Below are 21637 nucleotides of genomic sequence, written 5' to 3' on the forward strand. Positions count from 1 at the left end.
GCCCCCTCTTGTCCTTATTGTAGTCCTCTGGAGGGACTGTATTCCGCTCTGTGACGCCCCCTCTTGTCCTTATTGTAGTCCTCTGGAGGGACTGTATCTCCCTCTGTGACGCCCCCTCTTGTCCTTATTGTAGTCCTCTGGAGGGACTGTATTCTGCTCTGTGACGCCCCCTCTTGTCCTTATTGTAGTCCTCTGGATGGACTGTATTCTGCTCTGTGACGCCCCCTCTTGTCCTTATTGTAGTCCTCTGGAGGGACTGTATTCCGCTCTGTGGCGCCCCCTCTTGTCCTTATTGTAGTCCTCTGGAGGGACAGTATCTCCCTCTGTGGCGCCCCCTCTTGTCCTTATTGTAGTCCTCTGGAGGGACTGTATCCCACTAGGTGTCAGGTGCAGATAGCCGCAGACGTTGCGTTGACCCCACTGTCTTCTAGTAATGGAGAGTTTTGGGGTGAGCGGCAGTGGAGGGGAATTATTGAGGTCTCCCTTCTGACAACCGTTGTGCAGTGTGAGCCTCAGTCTCCTGACAACAGCACATCGGCGCTGACGGGATAATAAGGTAGTGATGAGCCGCGCATCGGGGGAGATGAATATTCATATAAATCATACATCTGTTTTCTTCAAGATCAGTTTTTGTTTTTTTAACTTAAAAGGTTCCACAGCAGAGTTTTCATTTCCTTGTCATTTCTAAGAAGTGTGCTTGCTGTCAGTGAATGGAGGCCCTGTTTACACCCAGAAGCTGAAGAGCAGTCCGCTCTCCTGTCTGTTTTAGTAACTACTTGCATTCCCCATTTAATAATTATGGAGCATTTTTTCATAGAGCTCTGTGTTGTGCCATTCCTCTGTTATTCCTACTATAACTCTTTGAATAACTGTTACCGATCCCCTGTCAGCGCTGATTGGGCCGTGTCGGGCACCTCCTGCTGGTGACACCCAGTTCTATCTTCTGGCAGGAGTAATAGAGGAATGGAACACCATAGGAATAAACACCAGTCCAGAGTAGTCGCTTCCTATGGGATGCAGAGATTTACTAATGAGAGGTCCTCTTTATCAGGGGCTGTATGAACTGCAGGACCGGGGCTGAATGTGAACTGTTCCCATTCACTGACAGCAAGGATCTTGAAAATGGTGAGTTATTGAGACGAGTAACAATGAGGCAATCCCCCGGGCGGCAGTAGAGGTGGCCGTGCCCACCTGATGGAACCCAAAGCCGGGCAGAGATGGCAATCGAGCCCCGGGGCTGCATGTATTGGGCCCAGAGTGATCCGTGCTGCGCTCATCTGCAGCCGCCTGTACGCAGTAATTGCCGGCTCCATTACCAGGCGGCACAGTGGCCAGGACAGATGGCATTGGTGCCCGTCCAGCAGAAGATGCCAGCCCCCCTTTGCCAGTCCCTCTGATTGCTGCTGCCAGTCTCCTGCTTTGACTGCATAAAAAAAAACTGGAAAAGAAATCTCTTTTTAGGCAGAATTAGTGACACACGGCGGTATTTGCATGAGATTACCCAGAGATTGTGCCTTCTGGGAGCCTCACACAAGTGGTTCTCCGCCATTAATATTCATTACCCGCAGCCAGCGGAGAGCAGAAAAGCTGAGTTTTGAGGGCAGAAAAGTCGGGAAGGATTTCGCCTCTAATAATTGTGCATTTCATTTGTTTGTAGAAAAGGCGGATGAGACGTGAGCGTTGAGGACGCGCCTGTTACTGCGGGCGCTGCACCTAAGGCTGCTGCACCTGCGCTATGGATTTTATGAGGGGATTAGGCCCATTTTCCTTTACAGATTTTTCTAGTGAGCTGAGACTAAATCCACTCCAGTGAGCGCGGCAGGTGATCCTGGATCGGGGACACGGAGGCGCACTGATCACAGGCAGACACCTGCTCCACATTGGCCGCCGACCAGATTCCAGGAATATGGCGTCTCACAAGCTGCTTCTCTTTTCCTCCTCTAAACAGGTGAACCGAGTGAACAGGAGTCGTCCTGAGGGTGAGAACCGCTAGGATAGACCTTACAAGGGTTGTCGGTCAGCTTTTCACCGTGATGTAGCTGCAGATAGTCAGGGGTGTACCTCCAGGCTGTGCAAAACCGTGTGGGTTGTCACCCAACTTTCCCAGATACAGATAAAATTAAGAAACCGTTGACTACAACCTGCAGTATGCTGGGGGTTGTGGGTTTGCAGCAGTTGGAGAGTACAGCTTTAAGACCTGGACCGTGGCTGGGGATGCATGTGGCCGGTACCTGTGTCCTTCTTGGTAGCCCTCGCTGTTTGGGGTCCCTGGTGAAAAGCCCAGAAACCCTCAAACCCATCTGAATCACCGCAACACAATCCCACCGCTGGGTTCTCCGCTGGTTCCCAGTGTCCAGCTCACTCCTGATCTTAAAGGGGAATCAAGCCAGGACTAGGTAAGTACTTTAGGGTGTTAGGCCGGGACTAGAAGTCCACTTCTTTAATTCCCAATCTAATAGAAGTGAATGGGTAATGTTGGAGCGGTGGTTGCCGTAGATTGCACCAGGGTTGCCATAGATTGCACCAGGGTTGCCGTAGATTGCACCAAGGTTGCCGTAGATTGCACCAAGGTTGCCGTAGATTGCACCAAGATTGCCGTAGATTGCACCAGGGTTGCCGTAGATTGCACCAGGGTTGCCGTAGATTGCACCAAGGTTGCCGTAGATTGCACCAAGATTGCCGTAGATTGCACCAGGGTTGCCGTAGATTGCACCAGGGTTGCCGTAGATTGCACCAGGGTTGCCGTAGATTGCACCAGGGTTGCCGTAGATTGCACTGTCGTGGCCGTAGATTCTCACCGTGGTTGCCGTACATTGCACCATTGTGGCTGTAGATTTGCACCGTGGTTGCCGTAGATTGCACCAGGGTTGCCGTAGATTGCACCAGGGTTGCCGTAGATTGCACCGTCGTGGCCGTAGATTCTCACCATGGTTGCCGTACATTGCACCATTGTGGCTGTAGATTTGCACCGTGGTTGCCGTAGATTGCACCAGGGTTGCCGTAGATTGCACCAGGGTTGCCGTAGATTCTCACCGTGGTTGCTGTACATTGCACCATTGTGGCTGTAGATTTGCACCGTGGTTGCCGTAGATTGCACCGTGGTTGCTCGTTCTGTCCACGGTCACTGTATGGGAAGCTGTGACTGCCATGGGTGATACTTAGCCTCAGGTAGAGCCGGGCGTGCACATCATGCAGACCGCAATGTGGCATCCAGTGGTTGTCAGTGGAGTGGTATTGTGACGGACACAAGTTGTCACACATCCGGCCCGGTTAGATTTTCGGTGTATGACGACCACTGGGCTGTTTCTTCACAATCTGCGTGTTTCCTTTCTACGTGTCCGAGTGCAGCCCTCGCGTTACTGTGTGCCTGGTGATGTGGAGGATACTGGGAGGTCAGCACTAATGCGAGTATTGTGAGCGTGCTGGGTTACTCCTAGTGGGGGGCACAGCTGTCGTAGCCGGGGCAGAAGACCACCCTGTGTCCCAGCCTGACGGCTCCATGTCCCATCTGCTTTCCAGGTAATTCCCCCCCCCCCCCCCCCCCCCCCCACAGCACAGAGCGGCCTCCAAACCGCATAATATTCCCCATTAGAAGATGACAATATCACAGACATTTCCGCGGATCGGGCCGAGCAGCGAAGCAATTAAAGAGGAGCCTGTTGAAAGTGGCTTTGTCTGTGAAAGCTGCTGGCAGATCCTCTGCGGCGCGGCCGCTGCCACTCTGTTTTAATTAAGGTGCTTGTGCGTCTGTCAGATGGTGGTTACTGTTAAAGACGGACTGATAACAACGTATTGACCCGCCGTCTGCAGGGACTCATTTATTTATTGAAGTCTGTTAGGAAGCTTTGGCTGTAGCACGTACTGCACAGGGAGGAGGAGGCGGCGAAAGCAAGCAGAAATCGCCATTTTAGATGCTGCGCCTTTCTTAGGAAGGAATAAGATCCCTGTCCTTTCCTAAATCCTATGACCCTGGGCGGACATGACTGTGCTATCCCCAGAATAAGATGTGAACTAAAACCATCCATTATGGTGCAAATGAATGTTTCCATTTCCTGACAGCAAACAGAGATATGGCTCAGTGGTTAGCACAGCACTGCGGGACATGCCAGCGCTATATGTGTGAGGGAACACATGAAGTGCTGGATGTTGGTATGCTTGAGATGATGGGGATCATGAATATGCAGGAGATGATGGGAGTCATGAGCGACGCCTCTAACACTGCTGTCTGTCTCTCTTCCAGTGCGACCAGTACAAGAAAGGGATTATTTCCGGCTCAGCCTGCAAGGACTTGTGTGATGACCGCACGCTGGTCTTCCATCAGTGCCTGTCCTCCTCGCCCACCCACCAGGTACCACTAGAAGCCGCAGATCTGGGGGCAGTGGAGAATGACGTGTGATACTGGGGGAAGGCGGTTTATACTGGGTGTCACTGGTGAACACAGTTATGGGAACTGGTGCAGGTAAAAGGTGGGTATCATCCCAGCAGCAGATCAGATTGCAGTGCGCTGCCTGTTTGCCGGGATCATCACCAAACTCTACAGGTGGACGGAGGAGCCGACATCGGAGCTCGCTGCAGGGGGCTTCGCAGAAAGTATCCATGTCAGACCTAGTCTGCAGAGCTTACACTTAGGCCCCTGTTAGCCCGCACGATAACCGGGCAAAGTATCAGGAACAAGTGTTAGGAAAGCTCATTCCGATAATTGGCTCCTATAATCCGGCCGCTGGGTGTCCTTCATCAGGAGGAAACCGGATTATCTCTGCTGCTGAACAGAGTCAGCCTGCGTATTCAGGTGGATGTGTTCTGATAATATTACCCATAGGGTCTTGAATGGCAGATCTGCTCTGCCCCCAGCCGTACACAATCCCGTCACATTATATCATGGCTGTGAAGGTGCAGCCTCTGGTCTGGTAGGAGCTGCACCCCCTTCTCGGGCAGTCGGACCCCCGCCAATTCATCTGTACTGTGGAAACAGGGGTCAGATCCATAGTTTAGTCCTGCACCAGTCCTCATCTATATTCCCTTAGTGGTATTCCCATCCGATAAATGTCTGATGGATGGGGGTCCCACTTCTAGGACCCCCACCTACCTCTGCCTGAGGCCACCCCGCTGTGAATGGAGAGGTGGCTGCAGCCTGCATTCATCTTCTCCTCGGGGCCATCTGAAAACAGCGAGCACGCTTCTGGGGACAGGCAGCGGTCAGACATGGCATATCCTATGATGGGATCGCCCCCTGAAGGAAGGAGCTGTAACAAGCTGACTGTTTCTGTCTTCCACAGGTCTACCGGGGGCTCTGGAGGGAGAGAGAGGTCATCATCAAGTGCGGGGTGGAGGAGAATCTGAAAGTGGACAGTAACCCGGACGCCGTCCCTCGGAGGGAGCTCGTCCTGTTTGATAAACCCACCAGAGGGACGTCCATGGACGAGTTCAAGGAGATGCTGCTGAACTTCTTAAAGGTGAGAATGGAGGGCGCAGGTTTCAGCCAGGGCCAGCAATTAATCCAATTTATTTGCACTTTCTGTCTCTGACAGTCATTTTTAGGAAAATAAAAACATTGAAGTTTTGGTCTGGAGTGGAGTCCAGGATTGACAGCACAGGCGGCAGGGACGGACCCGACACAGACCGTACAGGACCATCGCGGGAGCACTGACTGATACTGGGCTCCTGCTGATAACTCTGATCCCAGCCGCTTAACCCCTAGATGGCATGGTGACTAGCGTCCCGCCATCTACTCAGCCCCCCGTGAATGCAATGCCAGAGACCTAACATAGGCCCCGGCCAGCCCTGACTGGAGGCCACAGGGACGGCCTAATAAGCGGCCTGTTACTGCTGTAGAGATGAGCTACGGTACAATGCACCAGTATACAAGGTCTGACAGTGCGGTATAAAGGCCACGTCCCCTAGTGAGACTACAACTATATCAACATTCATTAACGTGGAGCTGTCATGTAAATTATTAGTGTGTGGGGGTGATGAGTCCACGCGGTTCTGTAATTCACTTTATTAGAGAGCCATGTTCCTTTTTATTAGAAAACTATATTAAGTCTGCACCAACCAATCCTTTCCTGCGCAGAATCCCCTGGATAACTGCACGATGCAGAAGCTTCTCAGCCCCTAAGTGTGTACTAGAGCTTACGGAGACTAATGTCAGCCTGCAGTCTATATACCGCCAGTGTGTACTGGAGCTTACTGAGACTAATGTCAGCCTGCAGTCTATATACCGCCAGATCGTGTACTGGAGCTTACTGAGACTGTGTGCCTGCAGTCTGTATACCGCCAGTGTGTACTGGAGCTTACCGAGACTAATGTCAGCCTGCAGTCTATATACCGCCAGTGTGTACTGGAGCTTACTGAGACTGTGTGCCTGCAGTCTATATACCGCCAGTGTGTACTGGAGCTTACTGAGACTAATGTCAGCCTGCAGTCTATATACCGCCAGTGTGTACTAGAGCTTACTGAGACTAATGTCAGCCTGCCGTCTATATACCGCCAGAGTGTGTACTAGAGCTTACTGAGACTAATGTCAGCCTGCCGTCTATATACCGCCAGAGTGTGTACTGGAGCTTACTGAGACTGTGTGCCTGCAGTCTATATACCGCCAGTGTGTACTGGAGCTTACTGAGACTAATGTCAGCCTGCAGTCTATATACCGCCAGTGTGTACTGGAGCTTACTGAGAATGTCAGCCTGCAGTCTATATACCGCCAGTGTGTACTAGAGCTTACGGAGACTAATGTCAGCCTGCCGTCTATATACCGCCAGTGTGTACTAGAGCTTACGGAGACTAATGTCAGCCTGCAGTCTATATACCGCCAGTGTGTACTAGAGCTTACTGAGACTAATGTCAGCCTGCAGTCTATATACCGCCAGTGTGTACTAGAGCTTACTGAGACTGTGTGCCTGCAGTCTATATACCGCCAGAGAGTGTACTAGAGCTTACTGAGACTGTGTGCCTGCAGTCTGTATACCGCCAGAGAGTGTACTAGAGCTTACTGAGAATGTCAGCCTGCCGTCTATATACCGCCAGAGTGTGTGTACTGGAGCTTACTGAGACTAATGTCAGCCTGCCGTCTGTATACCGCCAGTGTGTACTAGAGCTTACTGAGACTGTGTGCCTGCAGTCTGTATACCGCCAGAGAGTGTACTAGAGCTTACTGAGAATGTCAGCCTGCCGTCTATATACCGCCAGTGTGTACTAGAGCTTACGGAGACTAATGTCAGCTTGCAGTCTATATACCGCCAGTGTGTACTGGAGCTTACTGAGAATGTCAGCCTGCAGTCTATATACCGCCAGTGTGTACTAGAGCTTACGGAGACTAATGTCAGCCTGCCGTCTATATACCGCCAGTGTGTACTAGAGCTTACGGAGACTAATGTCAGCCTGCAGTCTATATACCGCCAGTGTGTACTAGAGCTTACTGAGACTAATGTCAGCCTGCAGTCTATATACCGCCAGTGTGTACTAGAGCTTACTGAGACTGTGTGCCTGCAGTCTATATACCGCCAGAGAGTGTACTAGAGCTTACTGAGACTGTGTGCCTGCAGTCTGTATACCGCCAGAGAGTGTACTAGAGCTTACTGAGAATGTCAGCCTGCCGTCTATATACCGCCAGAGTGTGTGTACTGGAGCTTACTGAGACTAATGTCAGCCTGCCGTCTGTATACCGCCAGTGTGTACTAGAGCTTACTGAGACTGTGTGCCTGCCGTCTGTATACCGCCAGTGTGTACTGGAGCTTACTGAGAATGTCAGCCTGCAGTCTATATACCGCCAGTGTGTACTAGAGCTTACGGAGACTAATGTCAGCCTGCCGTCTGTATACCGCCAGTGTGTACTGGAGCTTACTGAGACTAATGTCAGCCTGCAGTCTATATACCGCCAGTGTGTACTGGAGCTTACCGAGACTAATGTCAGCCTGCAGTCTATATACCGCCAGTGTGTACTGGAGCTTACTGAGACTAATGTCAGCCTGCAGTCTATATACCGCCAGTGTGTACTGGAGCTTACTGAGAATGTCAGCCTGCAGTCTATATACCGCCAGTGTGTACTAGAGCTTACTGAGACTAATGTCAGCCTGCAGTCTATATACCGCCAGTGTGTACTAGAGCTTACGGAGACTAATGTCAGCCTGCAGTCTATATACCGCCAGTGTGTACTGGAGCTTACTGAGAATGTCAGCCTGCAGTCTATATACCGCCAGTGTGTACTAGAGCTTACTGAGACTAATGTCAGCCTGCAGTCTATATACCGCCAGTGTGTACTAGAGCTTACTGAGACTAATGTCAGCCTGCAGTCTATATACCGCCAGTGTGTACTAGAGCTTACTGAGACTGTGTGCCTGCAGTCTATATACCGCCAGAGAGTGTACTAGAGCTTACTGAGACTGTGTGCCTGCAGTCTGTATACCGCCAGAGAGTGTACTAGAGCTTACTGAGACTGTGTGCCTGCAGTCTGTATACCGCCAGAGAGTGTACTAGAGCTTACTGAGACTAATGTCAGCCTGCAGTCTATATACCGCCAGTGTGTGTACTGGAGCTTACTGAGACTAATGTCAGCCTGCCGTCTATATACCGCCAGAGAGTGTACTAGAGCTTACGGAGACTAATGTCAGCCTGCCGTCTATATACCGCCAGTGTGTACTGGAGCTTACTTAGACTAATGTCAGCCTGCCGTCTATATACCGCCAGTGTGTACTGGAGCTTACTGAGACTAATGTCAGCCTGCAGTCTATATACCGCCAGAGAATGTGTACTAGAGCTTACTGAGACTGTCAGCCTGCAGTCTATATACCGCCAGAGAGTGTGTACTAGAGCTTACTGAGACTAATCTCAGCCTGCCGTCTATATACCGCCAGTGTGTACTGGAGCTTACTGAGACTAATGTCAGCCTGCCGTCTATATACCGCCAGTGTGTACTAGAGCTTACGGAGACTAATGTCAGCCTGCCGTCTATATACCACCAGTGTGTACTAGAGCTTACTGAGACTAATGTCAGCCTGCCGTCTATATACCGCCAGTGTGTACTGGAGCTTACTGAGACTAATGTCAGCCTGCCGTCTATATACCGCCAGTGTGTACTAGAGCTTACGGAGACTAATGTCAGCCTGCCGTCTGTATACCGCCAGTGTGTACTGGAGCTTACTGAGACTAATGTCAGCCTGCAGTCTATATACCGCCAGTGTGTACTGGAGCTTACGGAGACTAATGTCAGCTTGCAGTCTATATACCGCCAGTGTGTACTGGAGCTTACTGAGAATGTCAGCCTGCAGTCTGTATACCGCCAGTGTGTACTGGAGCTTACGGAGACTAATGTCAGCCTGCAGTCTATATACCGCCAGTGTGTACTGGAGCTTACTGAGACTAATGTCAGCCTGCCGTCTATATACCGCCAGAGTGTGTACTAGAGCTTACGGAGACTAATGTCAGCTTGCAGTCTATATACCGCCAGTGTGTACTGGAGCTTACTGAGAATGTCAGCCTGCAGTCTATATACCGCCAGTGTGTACTAGAGCTTACGGAGACTAATGTCAGCCTGCCGTCTATATACCGCCAGTGTGTACTAGAGCTTACGGAGACTAATGTCAGCCTGCAGTCTATATACCGCCAGTGTGTACTAGAGCTTACGGAGACTAATGTCAGCCTGCAGTCTATATACCGCCAGTGTGTACTAGAGCTTACTGAGACTAATGTCAGCCTGCAGTCTATATACCGCCAGTGTGTACTAGAGCTTACTGAGACTGTGTGCCTGCAGTCTATATACCGCCAGAGAGTGTACTAGAGCTTACTGAGACTGTGTGCCTGCAGTCTGTATACCGCCAGAGAGTGTACTAGAGCTTACTGAGACTGTGTGCCTGCAGTCTGTATACCGCCAGAGAGTGTACTAGAGCTTACTGAGACTAATGTCAGCCTGCAGTCTATATACCGCCAGTGTGTGTACTGGAGCTTACTGAGACTAATGTCAGCCTGCCGTCTATATACCGCCAGAGAGTGTACTAGAGCTTACGGAGACTGTCAGCCTGCAGTCTATATACCACCAGAGAGTGTGTACTAGAGCTTACTGAGACTGTCAGCCTGCAGTCTATATACCGCCAGAGAGTGTGTACTAGAGCTTACTGAGACTAATGTCAGCCTGCCGTCTATATACCGCCAGTGTGTACTGGAGCTTACTGAGACTAATGTCAGCCTGCCGTCTGTATACCGCCAGTGTGTACTGGAGCTTACTGAGACTAATGTCAGCCTGCCGTCTGTATACCGCCAGTGTGTACTGGAGCTTACTGAGACTAATGTCAGCCTGCAGTCTATATACCGCCAGTGTGTACTGGAGCTTACTGAGACTAATGTCAGCCTGCCGTCTATATACCACCAGTGTGTACTGGAGCTTACTGAGACTAATGTCAGCCTGCAGTCTATATACCGCCAGAGAGTGTACTAGAGCTTACTGAGACTAATGTCAGCCTGCAGTCTATATACCGCCAGAGAGTGTACTGGAGCTTACTTAGACTAATGTCAGCCTGCAGTCTATATACCGCCAGAGAGTGTGTACTAGAGCTTACTGAGACTGTCAGCCTGCCGTCTATATACCGCCAGAGAGTGTATTAGAGCTTACTGAGACTGTCAGCCTGCAGTCTATATACCGCCAGAGTGTGTGTACTAGAGCTTACTGAGACTAATGTCAGCCTGCCGTCTATATACCGCCAGAGAGTGTGTACTGGAGCTTACTGAGACTAATGTCAGCCTGCCGTCTGTATACCGCCAGTGTGTACTGGAGCTTACTGAGACTAATGTCAGCCTGCAGTCTATATACCGCCAGTGTGTACTAGAGCTTACTGAGACTGTGTGCCTGCAGTCTATATACCGCCAGAGAGTGTACTAGAGCTTACTGAGACTAATGTCAGCCTGCAGTCTATATACCGCCAGAGAGTGTACTGGAGCTTACTTAGACTAATGTCAGCCTGCCGTCTATATACCGCCAGTGTGTACTAGAGCTTACGGAGACTAATGTCAGCCTGCAGTCTATATACCGCCAGTGTGTTCTAGAGCTTACTGAGACTAATGTCAGCCTGCCGTCTATATACCGCCAGATCGTGTACTGGAGCTTACTGAGACTAATGTCAGCCTGCCGTCTATATACCGCCAGAGAGTGTATACTGGAGCTTACTGAGATTAATGTCAGCCTGCCGTCTATATACCGCCAGAGAGTGTGTACTGGAGCTTACTGAGAATGTCAGCCTGCAGTCTATATACCGCCAGAGAGTGTGTACTGGAGCTTACTGAGAATGTCAGCCTGCAGTCTATATACCGCCAGAGAGTGTGTACTGGAGCTTACTGAGAATGTCAGCCTGCAGTCTATATACCGCCAGATCGTGTACTGGAGCTTACTGAGACTAATGTCAGCCTGCCGTCTATATACCGCCAGTGTGTACTGGAGCTTACTGAGACTAATGTCAGCCTGCCGTCTATATACCGCCAGATCGTGTACTGGAGCTTACTGAGACTAATGTCAGCCTGCCGTCTATATACCGCCAGAGAGTGTATACTGGAGCTTACTGAGACTAATGTCAGCCTGCCGTCTATATACCGCCAGAGAGTGTGTACTGGAGCTTACTGAGACTGTCAGCCTGCCGTCTATATACCGCCAGAGTGTGTACTAGAGCTTACTGAGACTAATGTCAGCCTGCCGTCTATATACCGCCAGAGTGTGTACTAGAGCTTACTGAGACTAATGCTCCAAGACCCCCACCAATGAAAACTTTTGGTATGTCCCTATAACATATCGAAAGGATCACTGTGCATTGGAAATGTTTTTGGTAGGGTTGTCCCGATACCGATACTAGTATCGGTATCGGGACCGATTCCGAGTTTTCTCGGCGGTACTCAGCCGCCGATACCCCGCCCCGATACATAAATAGAATACTATGGGCGTAACTATGGGCAGGGCCCGGTGCAGTCACTGTACTCTTACACCGGGCCCCGCCGCTCACCGAAGTATTTATAAACGTGAATCCTTATCCTGTTAAGTTGAACTAACGCTGCCCTCTCCCATGTTCCCCTGTATCCCCCTGTATCCCCACAGCACTTACTTAAGCTTCCATAGCAGGCAGAGCGGACGGCACCAGTAACGTCACTCACTGACATCGCGCGCCTGCTCCGCCCACTTTATGAGTGAAGCAGGCGGAGCAGACGCGCGACGTCAGTGAGTGACGTTACTGGTGCCGTCTGCTCTGCCTGCTATGGAAGCTTAAGTAAGTGCTGTGGGGATACAGGGGGATACAGGGGAACATGGGAGAGGGCAGCGTTAGTTCAACTTAACAACAGGATAAGGATTCACGTTTATAAATACTTCGGTGAGCGGCGGGGCCCGGTGTATTGGGGGACACTGTTATGAGGGGGATCTGTGGATGACATATAGCAGTGTCATCCACAGATCCTCCTCATAACAGTTCCATCCACAGATCCCCTATAACAGCACCATCCACAGATCCCCCACCAAATAACAATGCCATCCTCAGATCCCCCCACCCCATAACAGTGCCATCCACAGATATCCCACCCCATAGCAGTACCATCCACAGATCCCCATAACAGTGCCATCCACAGATCCCCCATAACAGTGCCATCCACAGATCCCCCATAACAGTGCCATCCACAGATCCCCCATAACAGTGCCATCCACAGATCCCCCATAACAGTGCCATCCACAGATCCCCCATAACAGTGCCATCCACAGATCCCCATAACAGTGCCATCCACAGATCCCCCATAACAGCGCCATCCACAGATCCCCCATAACAGTGCCATCCACAGATCCCCCATAACAGTGCCATCCACAGATCCCCATAACAGTGCCATCCACAGATCCCCATAACAGTGCCATCCACAGATCCCCCATAACAGTGCCATCCACAGATCCCCCATAACAGCACCATCCACAGATCCCCATAACAGTGCCATCCACAGATCCCCCATAACAGTGCCATCCACAGATCCCCCATAACAGTGCCATCCACAGGTCCCCCATAACAGCGCCATCCACAGATCCCCCCCATAACAGCGCCATCCACAGATCCCCCCCATAACAGCGCCATCCACAGATCCCCCCCATAACAGTGCCATCCACAGATCCCCCATAACAGTGCCATCCACAGGTCCCCCATAACAGTGCCATCCACAGATCCCCCATAACAGTGCCATCCACAGATCCCCCACATGACAGTGCGTCATCCACAGATCCCCCAAAACGGTGACATGACATTTAAAAAAAGTATCGGTATTCGGTATCGGTGACTACTTGAAAAAAAGTATCGGTACTTGTACTCGGTCCTAAAAAAGTGGTATCGGGACAACCCTAGTTTTTGGGAAAATCACCTGGTCCTAACCGGAGCAGGTCCCCAGCCCAGGAGATCCTGTCCTCCTTCACATGGAGAGTCTGACCCTGCAGAGTAGAGGGGTCAGTCTTGTGAGGTCCCGTGGGTTAATAATCAGAATGTAAAATATACAATGCAACAGCCTCTGCAAACCAAATAAAGTACAAAAAAGTATTCTAATGCTTATTATGTAAATTAGAGATGTTTGGTAAATACATTTTGTACAAAATTATTAGGTTCCCGTCTTACAGAGATCGCCTTGAAGCCGGCAGACGGGCCCAAACAATAAATTCTACCTGTTATGTGCCATGACGGCCACCATACAATTCAGGGAGTGTAGGTTCCACATGCATGCTGGGCCCACCTTAATTTTTGCATTCGTTGGTGGCCATTTGGCACCAGGGGAGGGGTGGAGTGGGCTCAGCATGCATGTTGGTACCTGCATTCCCTGGATTTAATGGAGGCCATTTTGGCACCAAAAATGACAAAAATTAAATGACAAAAATTATTTACAGAGATTGCCTTGACGCTGGCAGACGGGCCCAAATAATTTTGTACAAAATGTATTTGCCAAGCATCTCTAACTTACATAATAAGCATTAGCATCAGAATACTTTTTTGTACTTTATTTGGTTTGCAGAGGCTGTTCCATTGTATTTTTTACCTTGTGTTTTCAGCCACAGCAGCGCGCACTTGCACATTGGGCTGTGCTGACTGACCCCCTTTCATACCTTTAACACCTCTCTGTCATCAGCGGAAGATGCCTCAGTCTCATTTTACTGTTTTCCATCCTTACAGGCAAATTTGGGAGACCAGACGTCGCTGACAACCCTGGTGAGCCGGATTTTGACCATGGCAGATGTCAACGAGGATGGCAAAGTGTCTTTGGCAGAAGCCAAGTCTGTCTGGGCCTTGCTGCAACTGAATGAGTTTCTCCTCATGCTCTCATTACACGAGAAGGAGCACACATCTCAGCTGCTCGGCCACTGTGGTGACCTCTATGTCACCGAGAAGATCCCTCACGACTCCCTCTACGGCACCCAGATGCCCAGTTTTCTCCAAAACCTTCTCCCTTCCCCCGTGCACCGACTCCTCCACCAGTGGTTTGCTCCTGCCTGGCCCAGAAGAGCCAAAATCGCCATTGGACTGTTGGAGTTTGTGGAGGAGATTTTCCATGGAACGTACGGAAGCTTCTTCATCTGTGAAACCAGCTTCAAGAACATCGGGTACAACGAAAAGTACGACTTCAAAGTGGTGGACCTGAGGAAGGTGGCCACCGAGATGACCATCAAAGGCTTCCTGAAGGGACGCCACTGTGAGCAGAACTCGGACTGCACGTTCGGCAGAGACTGCACCGCCGCCTGTGACAAACTCATGAAACAGTGTAAAAATGACGTCATCCAGCCGAACCTGGCGAAAGCCTGCCAGCTCCTGCAGGAGTACCTGCTGTACGGCTCGCCATCCGACCTGAAGGAGGAGCTGCAGAAACACCTGCGGACTTGTATGACCCTCAGCGGCCTCGCCAGTCAGATGGAGGTCCACCATTCACTGGTACTAAACAATCTCAAGACTTTACTGTGGAAGAAGATCTCAAATACCAAATATTCCTAACTTGGCGGCCCATGGACCTTACTTTGCTGCCAGAAGGGGCGTCCTGATGCCAGCTGTAGATGGTAACTATTTTTGGTACATAAAACCTCCAAGCAGCACCCTATGGAGGAAATGTGTACCTACTACTGTCCCTGTGACCTACCTATGTAATGTTAGCGCAGGCACACTCGCCTACCCAATCTGACACAGGTGCGGAGAGACACGACTCCACGCCGGGCATCGATTAGGACAGGATCTGCGTGGGCAGTTGTCTCTCTTCACATCAGAGACCCAGGAGGGCACGAGCCCATACGGGTAGGTCCATTACTCGCACACTAACATGTTCTGAACACCATTCACGTCAATGCTGTTCTCCAGATCTTCGCCATCCGTCATGTCATTGTCCCAGGGATTCAATGTGAAGGGAGGCAGACACTGTCCGCTCGACTTCATCCCAGTAATCAGTTTGCTCGCCTTACGTAAAAAATTGCACCGTCTACGGCCAGATTTGCAGAGAACGTGCAGCTGACAGCGATGCGCGCCAGTCCGGATAATCTCCTCTCCCGCCGGCTCCCACTCCCCTCCATGGTGCCTGCAGCTGCTGTGATGTCAGCGACGTTTCCAACCAACAATTTACATGTAAATTAAAGGCTTTTATGTGAAGCGGCTTCCATTTTTATTTTGTTACATTTAAACTTCTTTATGATGTCACTCAATGCAGCAAACAGGAAGTAGTGGGAGGCAGATGACCCAAAGTCGCCGTGTCTGCCCCACTGGTCTCTTATAGGACTGCTTTGCCCCCCTTTATGGTGGGAGGCGCAGTTACTGTGTGAACAGGGTTCATACCACGCTACTCGGAGGATTTCTATGGCAACCCTGAACGCCGGCTGCGGCTATGCTGAAAGGGCAGCAATTTACCAACCCCTTTGGTATCTGAGAGCAATGGAAGAGCACTCAAGACAGCTGAGGACTTGTCATCAGGAGAAGTGACACCTCCGAGGACGAGTGCGTGAACTCAAACTGAGTGTTCACAGAACCGTGTACGACAAAGGTTAGTCTGTGGAGTGCCACTTCCAGAGTTCAGAAATGATGCTTGCATTCAGTGACATGAATCAGTGGTGACATGCTCAGGGTCTATGGATGTGAGCAATGATTTCACTTACTGAATGCAAGCAGAGATCATGGAAACGGTAAGGAACTGAAGCAATAATCCTGGGGCGACATCTGCTGCAACAGTCACAAAAACCCAGACCTAATGGACTCTGGTCGCAATATAAGCAGCGCCATGAGACTCGCCTGCCAAATCCCCGCGATACGTCACCGCCCCAGCTAAAAGCTCAACAGATTGCAGGTCATTGGTCAGGACACTGCATGTGTTAGCGGTTCCCAAATTCTCAACCACTGAACCAGCAGGACATTGCCCGAGCATGGGAGACATGACGTAAAGGTACGTCTACCGTGCTTGGGCAACGATCTGCTGGCCATTGCTGATGGCTTAATGCAGGGATCAGCAACCTCCTGCGGTTCTGAAACTACAACTCCTAGAATCCTCCTTTCACTTCTATAGGAGTTACAACTGCCAAGTACGTGTGCATGCTGGGGGTTGTAGTTTCACAGCAGCTGGGGTGCCAAAGGTTGCTGGTGAGAATTGGGTGACAGACTCCCTTTAACACGAGTGGATCAGAAATCTGTACGTGCAGATGTTTATTATAGGAATTATATACACGTCGACCGGCAAGCGTCACCGATTACTAACCACCCAAGACGTTGCGCTGCCGCCTGAAATCAGGGGATGATGCTGCAGAATCTGATCAAGTCCACGGATTACTTCATGACTAGCGGTGCTGTACTGCCCTCAAGTGGTAAAATACTGGTACTACTCTATGTTGCTGGACTGCAAGCTGAGAAACTCCCAGCGTCCTCTAACCCAGTGTTTCCCAACCAGTGTGCCTCCAGCTGTTGCAAAACTACAACTCCCAGCATGCCTGGACAGCCTTTGGCAATCAGGGCACTCTGGGATTTGTTGCACTGGACTTTCTGGGGTGAAACGTAAAATAAAGCAGATTGTATATTCCACACTGTTCCCCCAAAATGAGAAGAAATTGCTTCACAGGAAACAGTTTCCCCCAAAGGGCAGTGGAAAAGAGAACCTGTGGCTGTGCGGCCCCCAACGAGTGGGAATAGGAACGTAAAATGGCTACATGGTCCAATGTACATTACAATCCAGCAGGACCCGCTGTTTTATGCCCCCGATTCCAGCTAAGGAGGGAAAATGTGAAAGTAGAAAGGTTTCTGACAACAGGGATGTCGGGCTGCGGACTGTGCGAGGTGTGCTGGTAACGATGGGCCCCGGCCTGGGAGGTCAGGAGCCGCACTGATCGGTAAGTAGAACAGCATGGCTGCCAAGTGGGGGGGGGAGAGGTGGCAACAGGTTCCCCTCACCGGGATTTTGTGTATAGAGCTGAGGACATGGGCTGCTAGATGGCCGCTAGCACATCCGCAATACCCAGTCCCCATAGCTCTGTGTGCTTTTATTGTGTAAATAAAATGATTTGATACATATGCAAATTACCTGAGATGAGTCCTGTCCCTGACTCCTCTCACATACAGGACTCATCTCAGTTTAATTTGCATATGTATCAAATCGTTTTTTTTACACAATAAAAGCACACAGAGCTATGGGGACTGGGTATTGCGGATGTGCTAGCGGCCATCTAGCAGCCCATGTCCTCAGCTCTATACACAGAATCCCGGTGACAGGATCAGTGTCTTCATTAACGAGTCTGCAGACTACGAGCCCCGACCTGCGGCCTCATTCACTAAGTACTTTGAGGGGCACCTTTAGTGGAACCAGTGCCGTGAATGAAGCGTCCTCGCTGTCCCACAATTGTAGACCTGACGTGAGCAGTGAAAAGTCGCAGATAGCAGCACTACTAACCCTTGTGCCGCCATCTGCGCCTGACATACATGACCCCCTAGATCTGTATTTGTGAGCTAAAACCAGGAGCGGAGGAGAACACTGGAAAGATGGTTACCCGTTTTGGCCCCCAAAAGCCGTTCCTACTGGTCTCCCGCTGCCGTCTTGGGCTCAGGTCACACACGGCTGTTTTGTTGCCGAAAATCTCTATTCCCTACATCTGAATAGACTTCTGGGATTTCTAGAGTCAGGAGCATGGATGCCAGCCGGCCCCATTGGCTGTGATCCTCACCCTGCGCTACACACCCCAGGGGGTACAGGAGGGCCGCCGAGGAGTGACCACAGACACAAGGCGCAGTGACATCATCGTTATCTTGGACGCAGGCGGAAGAGGCATCTGTCCTGCACCACACCAGGGACTGCGGCATGGGGCAGAAGCTTGTTGGGTCCCTATTGGGGGGGCGCTCTATCACGGAATGCCTTTAGAGACATTCTGTCATAATAGAAGTCTATGGGCTGCAGAACAGTCGTCTCCTGATCCCGAGTCCATCACGGGTCCCTCGTTCTGGGAGGAAGATCAGAGCCGCGCGCTGTTCTGACAGAGGCTTAGAGCAGAGTCCAGGGGGAGATTTATTAAAACTAAGGAAAAGGAAAACTGGCTTAGTTGCCCATGAAAGGTAGAATCTGACCGGTTGCTATAGGCAACTAAGCCAGTTCTACTTTACAGTTTTGATACATCTTCCTCTATGATCGCAGTGTGCGCAGCGCCTTCTATTGCTTCCCCGGGGTATTCTGTGAAAAGGTTGAGGGGTCCTGAATGAGGACCACTGACTTAGGGCCATTCATTTCAATGGGTCCGCATCCGTTGCTCGGTTCAGTGACCCTACAAAAATTATGAGACATGTCCTATTCTTGTCCATTTTGCGAACAAGAATAGACATCTCTATAATGGGCCTCCTGTTCCATTCCGCATATTGCGGAAGGCACACGGGTGGCACCTGTTTTTTGTGGACTGCAAAAAACGGCAGTCGTGTGCATGAGCCCTTACTTTGTGGCAGAACAATCCACGCGGCTCTGCAGCGATTTACACCACCAGGAAACCTGCAAAATCGCACCCCCGTAGCTGTAATGCAAGGCTGGTTTCACACCAGTGTTAGGGCAGGTTGCCCACCGGGCCCCCAGTGACTATAATGGGAACGGCTGGAGATCTGGGTGCTCCACGTTATAGTCAGCAGGGTCCGGCGGTGCCATCTGGATTCTGCCATGCCGTTCTCTGCTGACGCTGGTGGAGAGTAGCTCAATAGGCTTTACAGCGTCTATCCTGTAAGCAGCCCCTTCCCCGTGAAGACCCTTACAGACCAGAAGGCCTTGTGCATAGGGGGAGATGATATCCACCCATAGAAGTGCATCGGGGACCACTGCACCCCCCCCATGGATCCTGGACTCATTACACAGCAACCAGGCACGATTCTTCTCATGGGCAAGTCTTCCACCACTTCCTTTAGTTCTGCATGATCACGCACATGCGTGTACCTCCAGCGCGGTGTGTTCTCTGCACACAGACCTGTGTACGGTGTCCTTTCTGCTTACACCAAAATAGTGCCCCCGGCTGGAGCCATCACCCCCCCCCCCCCCCCCATGTTTTATCAGTCAGTTTTCAGGGGGATGGGAGCCCCAGCAAACAAGCGCAGTGCAGCAGAACAGGTCCACAGCCCTGGTGCACCCACAGCATCGGTCGAGCACCCACCTACCGTGGTCTGTTTTGCACGGTGACACCAATACTGGTGGAGGTGATTGTTCCTCACGGTCCCAGAATTTCACAGCCCTTCATGTGACTGCAGCAGCGCGGCCGCCTCGGCGGGGGATCTCATTAGGATTCTTTCAGGACAGACTCTTCCATTAGTCGTGACTTTTAGCAATTAACAGCTTCATTTTGCAGCCAGCAGCCGCCGCTCGGCTAATAACACCTTTGGCCCCAATAATTTCAGTTTAATGAGGGAAATTTCCCAGCGTTCTGCGGTGCAGCATCCCGCCAGGCCGTTCATCTTCACGCGATCCATCGCGCTATCATTACGCGACAAGTAATCACTGAGGCGGCTTGTGCTGCACGGGTTTATACGCCCGGCCTGAGCCGCTCCGAACAGGCCTGAGACGATAACTCGATTGAACCGAGTAGTTTGACACAAAAAATCCTCGATACAAAAATGTTTGTCATGTGACCACGGAGCTTCCGTGAAGCACTTGCTATTACTCACCGCTCCGTGGTCACGCGCCCGCACTTTCCTCCCGACACATCATCAGGACATAGTGCACTATGACCCGACGCGGTGCAGAGAAGATGGATGAGCGGGGCAGGAGAGGCAAGTATTTTATTTTGCTGGGGACAGGGCCACGAGGGGCCGATGAGTTTTATAAAGAAAAACGTTCTTTTAATTAGCTTTTTGTTATTAGAGTACTCGATTACAAAAATAGTCGATAAAACATCAGAACACCCGGCGAAGAGCAAAGCCGGACACAAAACTCTGGTCTGAATTATAAGAGTCCCAATATTTTGGCACTTGCTGGTCCAGGACAGACGCAGAAGATATCGCTGAAGCTGCAAAACTGGAGGAAAACAAACAGAAGCCGAGCAGTGGATTCATGACTATTTAATACAGAATAGAAATACAAGTCATACATATCAAGTTCATATTCAGTTCTTACAGCCAAACAGAAGAGAATCGCAGGAGTCATCCCGACTATTCAACCACAATGTCATCTATATGGTTATGAGGGGCCAAAGCTCTAGTTTGCTTCTTCCACCCCCTAACCCAAATCCCCTACTTTACACCGCCATAGAGTTGCATTATATTCTAGATGCCTACAGCCACCACTAGAGGGAGCTCACTACATACAGCCACCACTAGAGGGAGCTCACTACATAGATTATACAGCCACCACTAGAGGGAGCTCAGTACATACAGCCACCACTAGAGGGAGCTCAGTACATACAGCCACCACTAGAGGGAGCTCAGTACATACAGCCACCACTAGAGGGAGCTCACTACATACAGCCACCACTAGAGGGAGCTCACTACATACAGCCACCACTAGAGGGAGCTCACTACATACAGCCACCACTAGAGGAAGCCCACTACATACAGCCACCACTAGAGGAAGCCCACTACATACAGCCACCACTAGAGGAAGCCCACTACATACAGCCACCACTAGAGGAAGCCCACTACATACAGCCACCACTAGAGGAAGCCCACTACATACAGCCACCACTAGAGGAAGCCCACTACATACAGCCACCACTAGAGGGAGATCACTACATACAGATTATACAGCCACCACTAGGGGGAGCTCAGTACATACAGATTATACAGCCACCACTAGAGGGAGCTCACTACATACAGATTATACAGTCACCACTAGAGGGAGCTCACTACATACAGATTATACAGCCACCACTAGAGGGAGCTCACTACATACAGATTATACAGCCACCACTAGAGGGAGCTCACTACATACAGATTATACAGTCACCACTAGAGGGAGCTCACTACATACAGATTATACAGCCACCACTAGAGGGAGATCACTATATACAGATTATACAGCCACCACTAGAGGGAGCTCACTACATAGAGATTATACAGTCACCACTAGGGGGAGCTCACTACATACAGATTATACAGTCACCACTAGAGGGAGCTCACTACATACAGATTATACAGCCACCACTAGAGGGAGCTCACTACATACAGATTATACAGCCACCACTAGA

General features: G+C 50.6%; 1 protein-coding gene across 3 annotated transcripts in view; it reads left to right on the plus strand.

The window, feature by feature from the left end:
- Positions 1-15370, plus strand: part of DIPK1B (divergent protein kinase domain 1B) — a 102406-nt gene extending 87036 nt beyond the window's left edge. For all 3 annotated transcript variants that reach the window (XM_040405881.1, XM_040405882.1, XM_040405883.1), the window contains 3 exons: positions 4241-4348; positions 5277-5453; positions 14157-15370. In XM_040405881.1, coding sequence (XP_040261815.1) covers positions 4241-4348; positions 5277-5453; positions 14157-14969 — 1098 coding nt within the window. In that variant the 3' untranslated portion in view covers positions 14970-15370. The remainder of the gene's footprint in view (positions 1-4240; positions 4349-5276; positions 5454-14156) is intronic.
- Positions 15371-21637: the final 6267 nt, after the last annotated feature.

Source organism: Bufo bufo, chromosome 8 (genome assembly GCF_905171765.1).
Source record: "Bufo bufo chromosome 8, aBufBuf1.1, whole genome shotgun sequence".
NCBI lineage: Eukaryota > Metazoa > Chordata > Amphibia > Anura > Bufonidae > Bufo > Bufo bufo.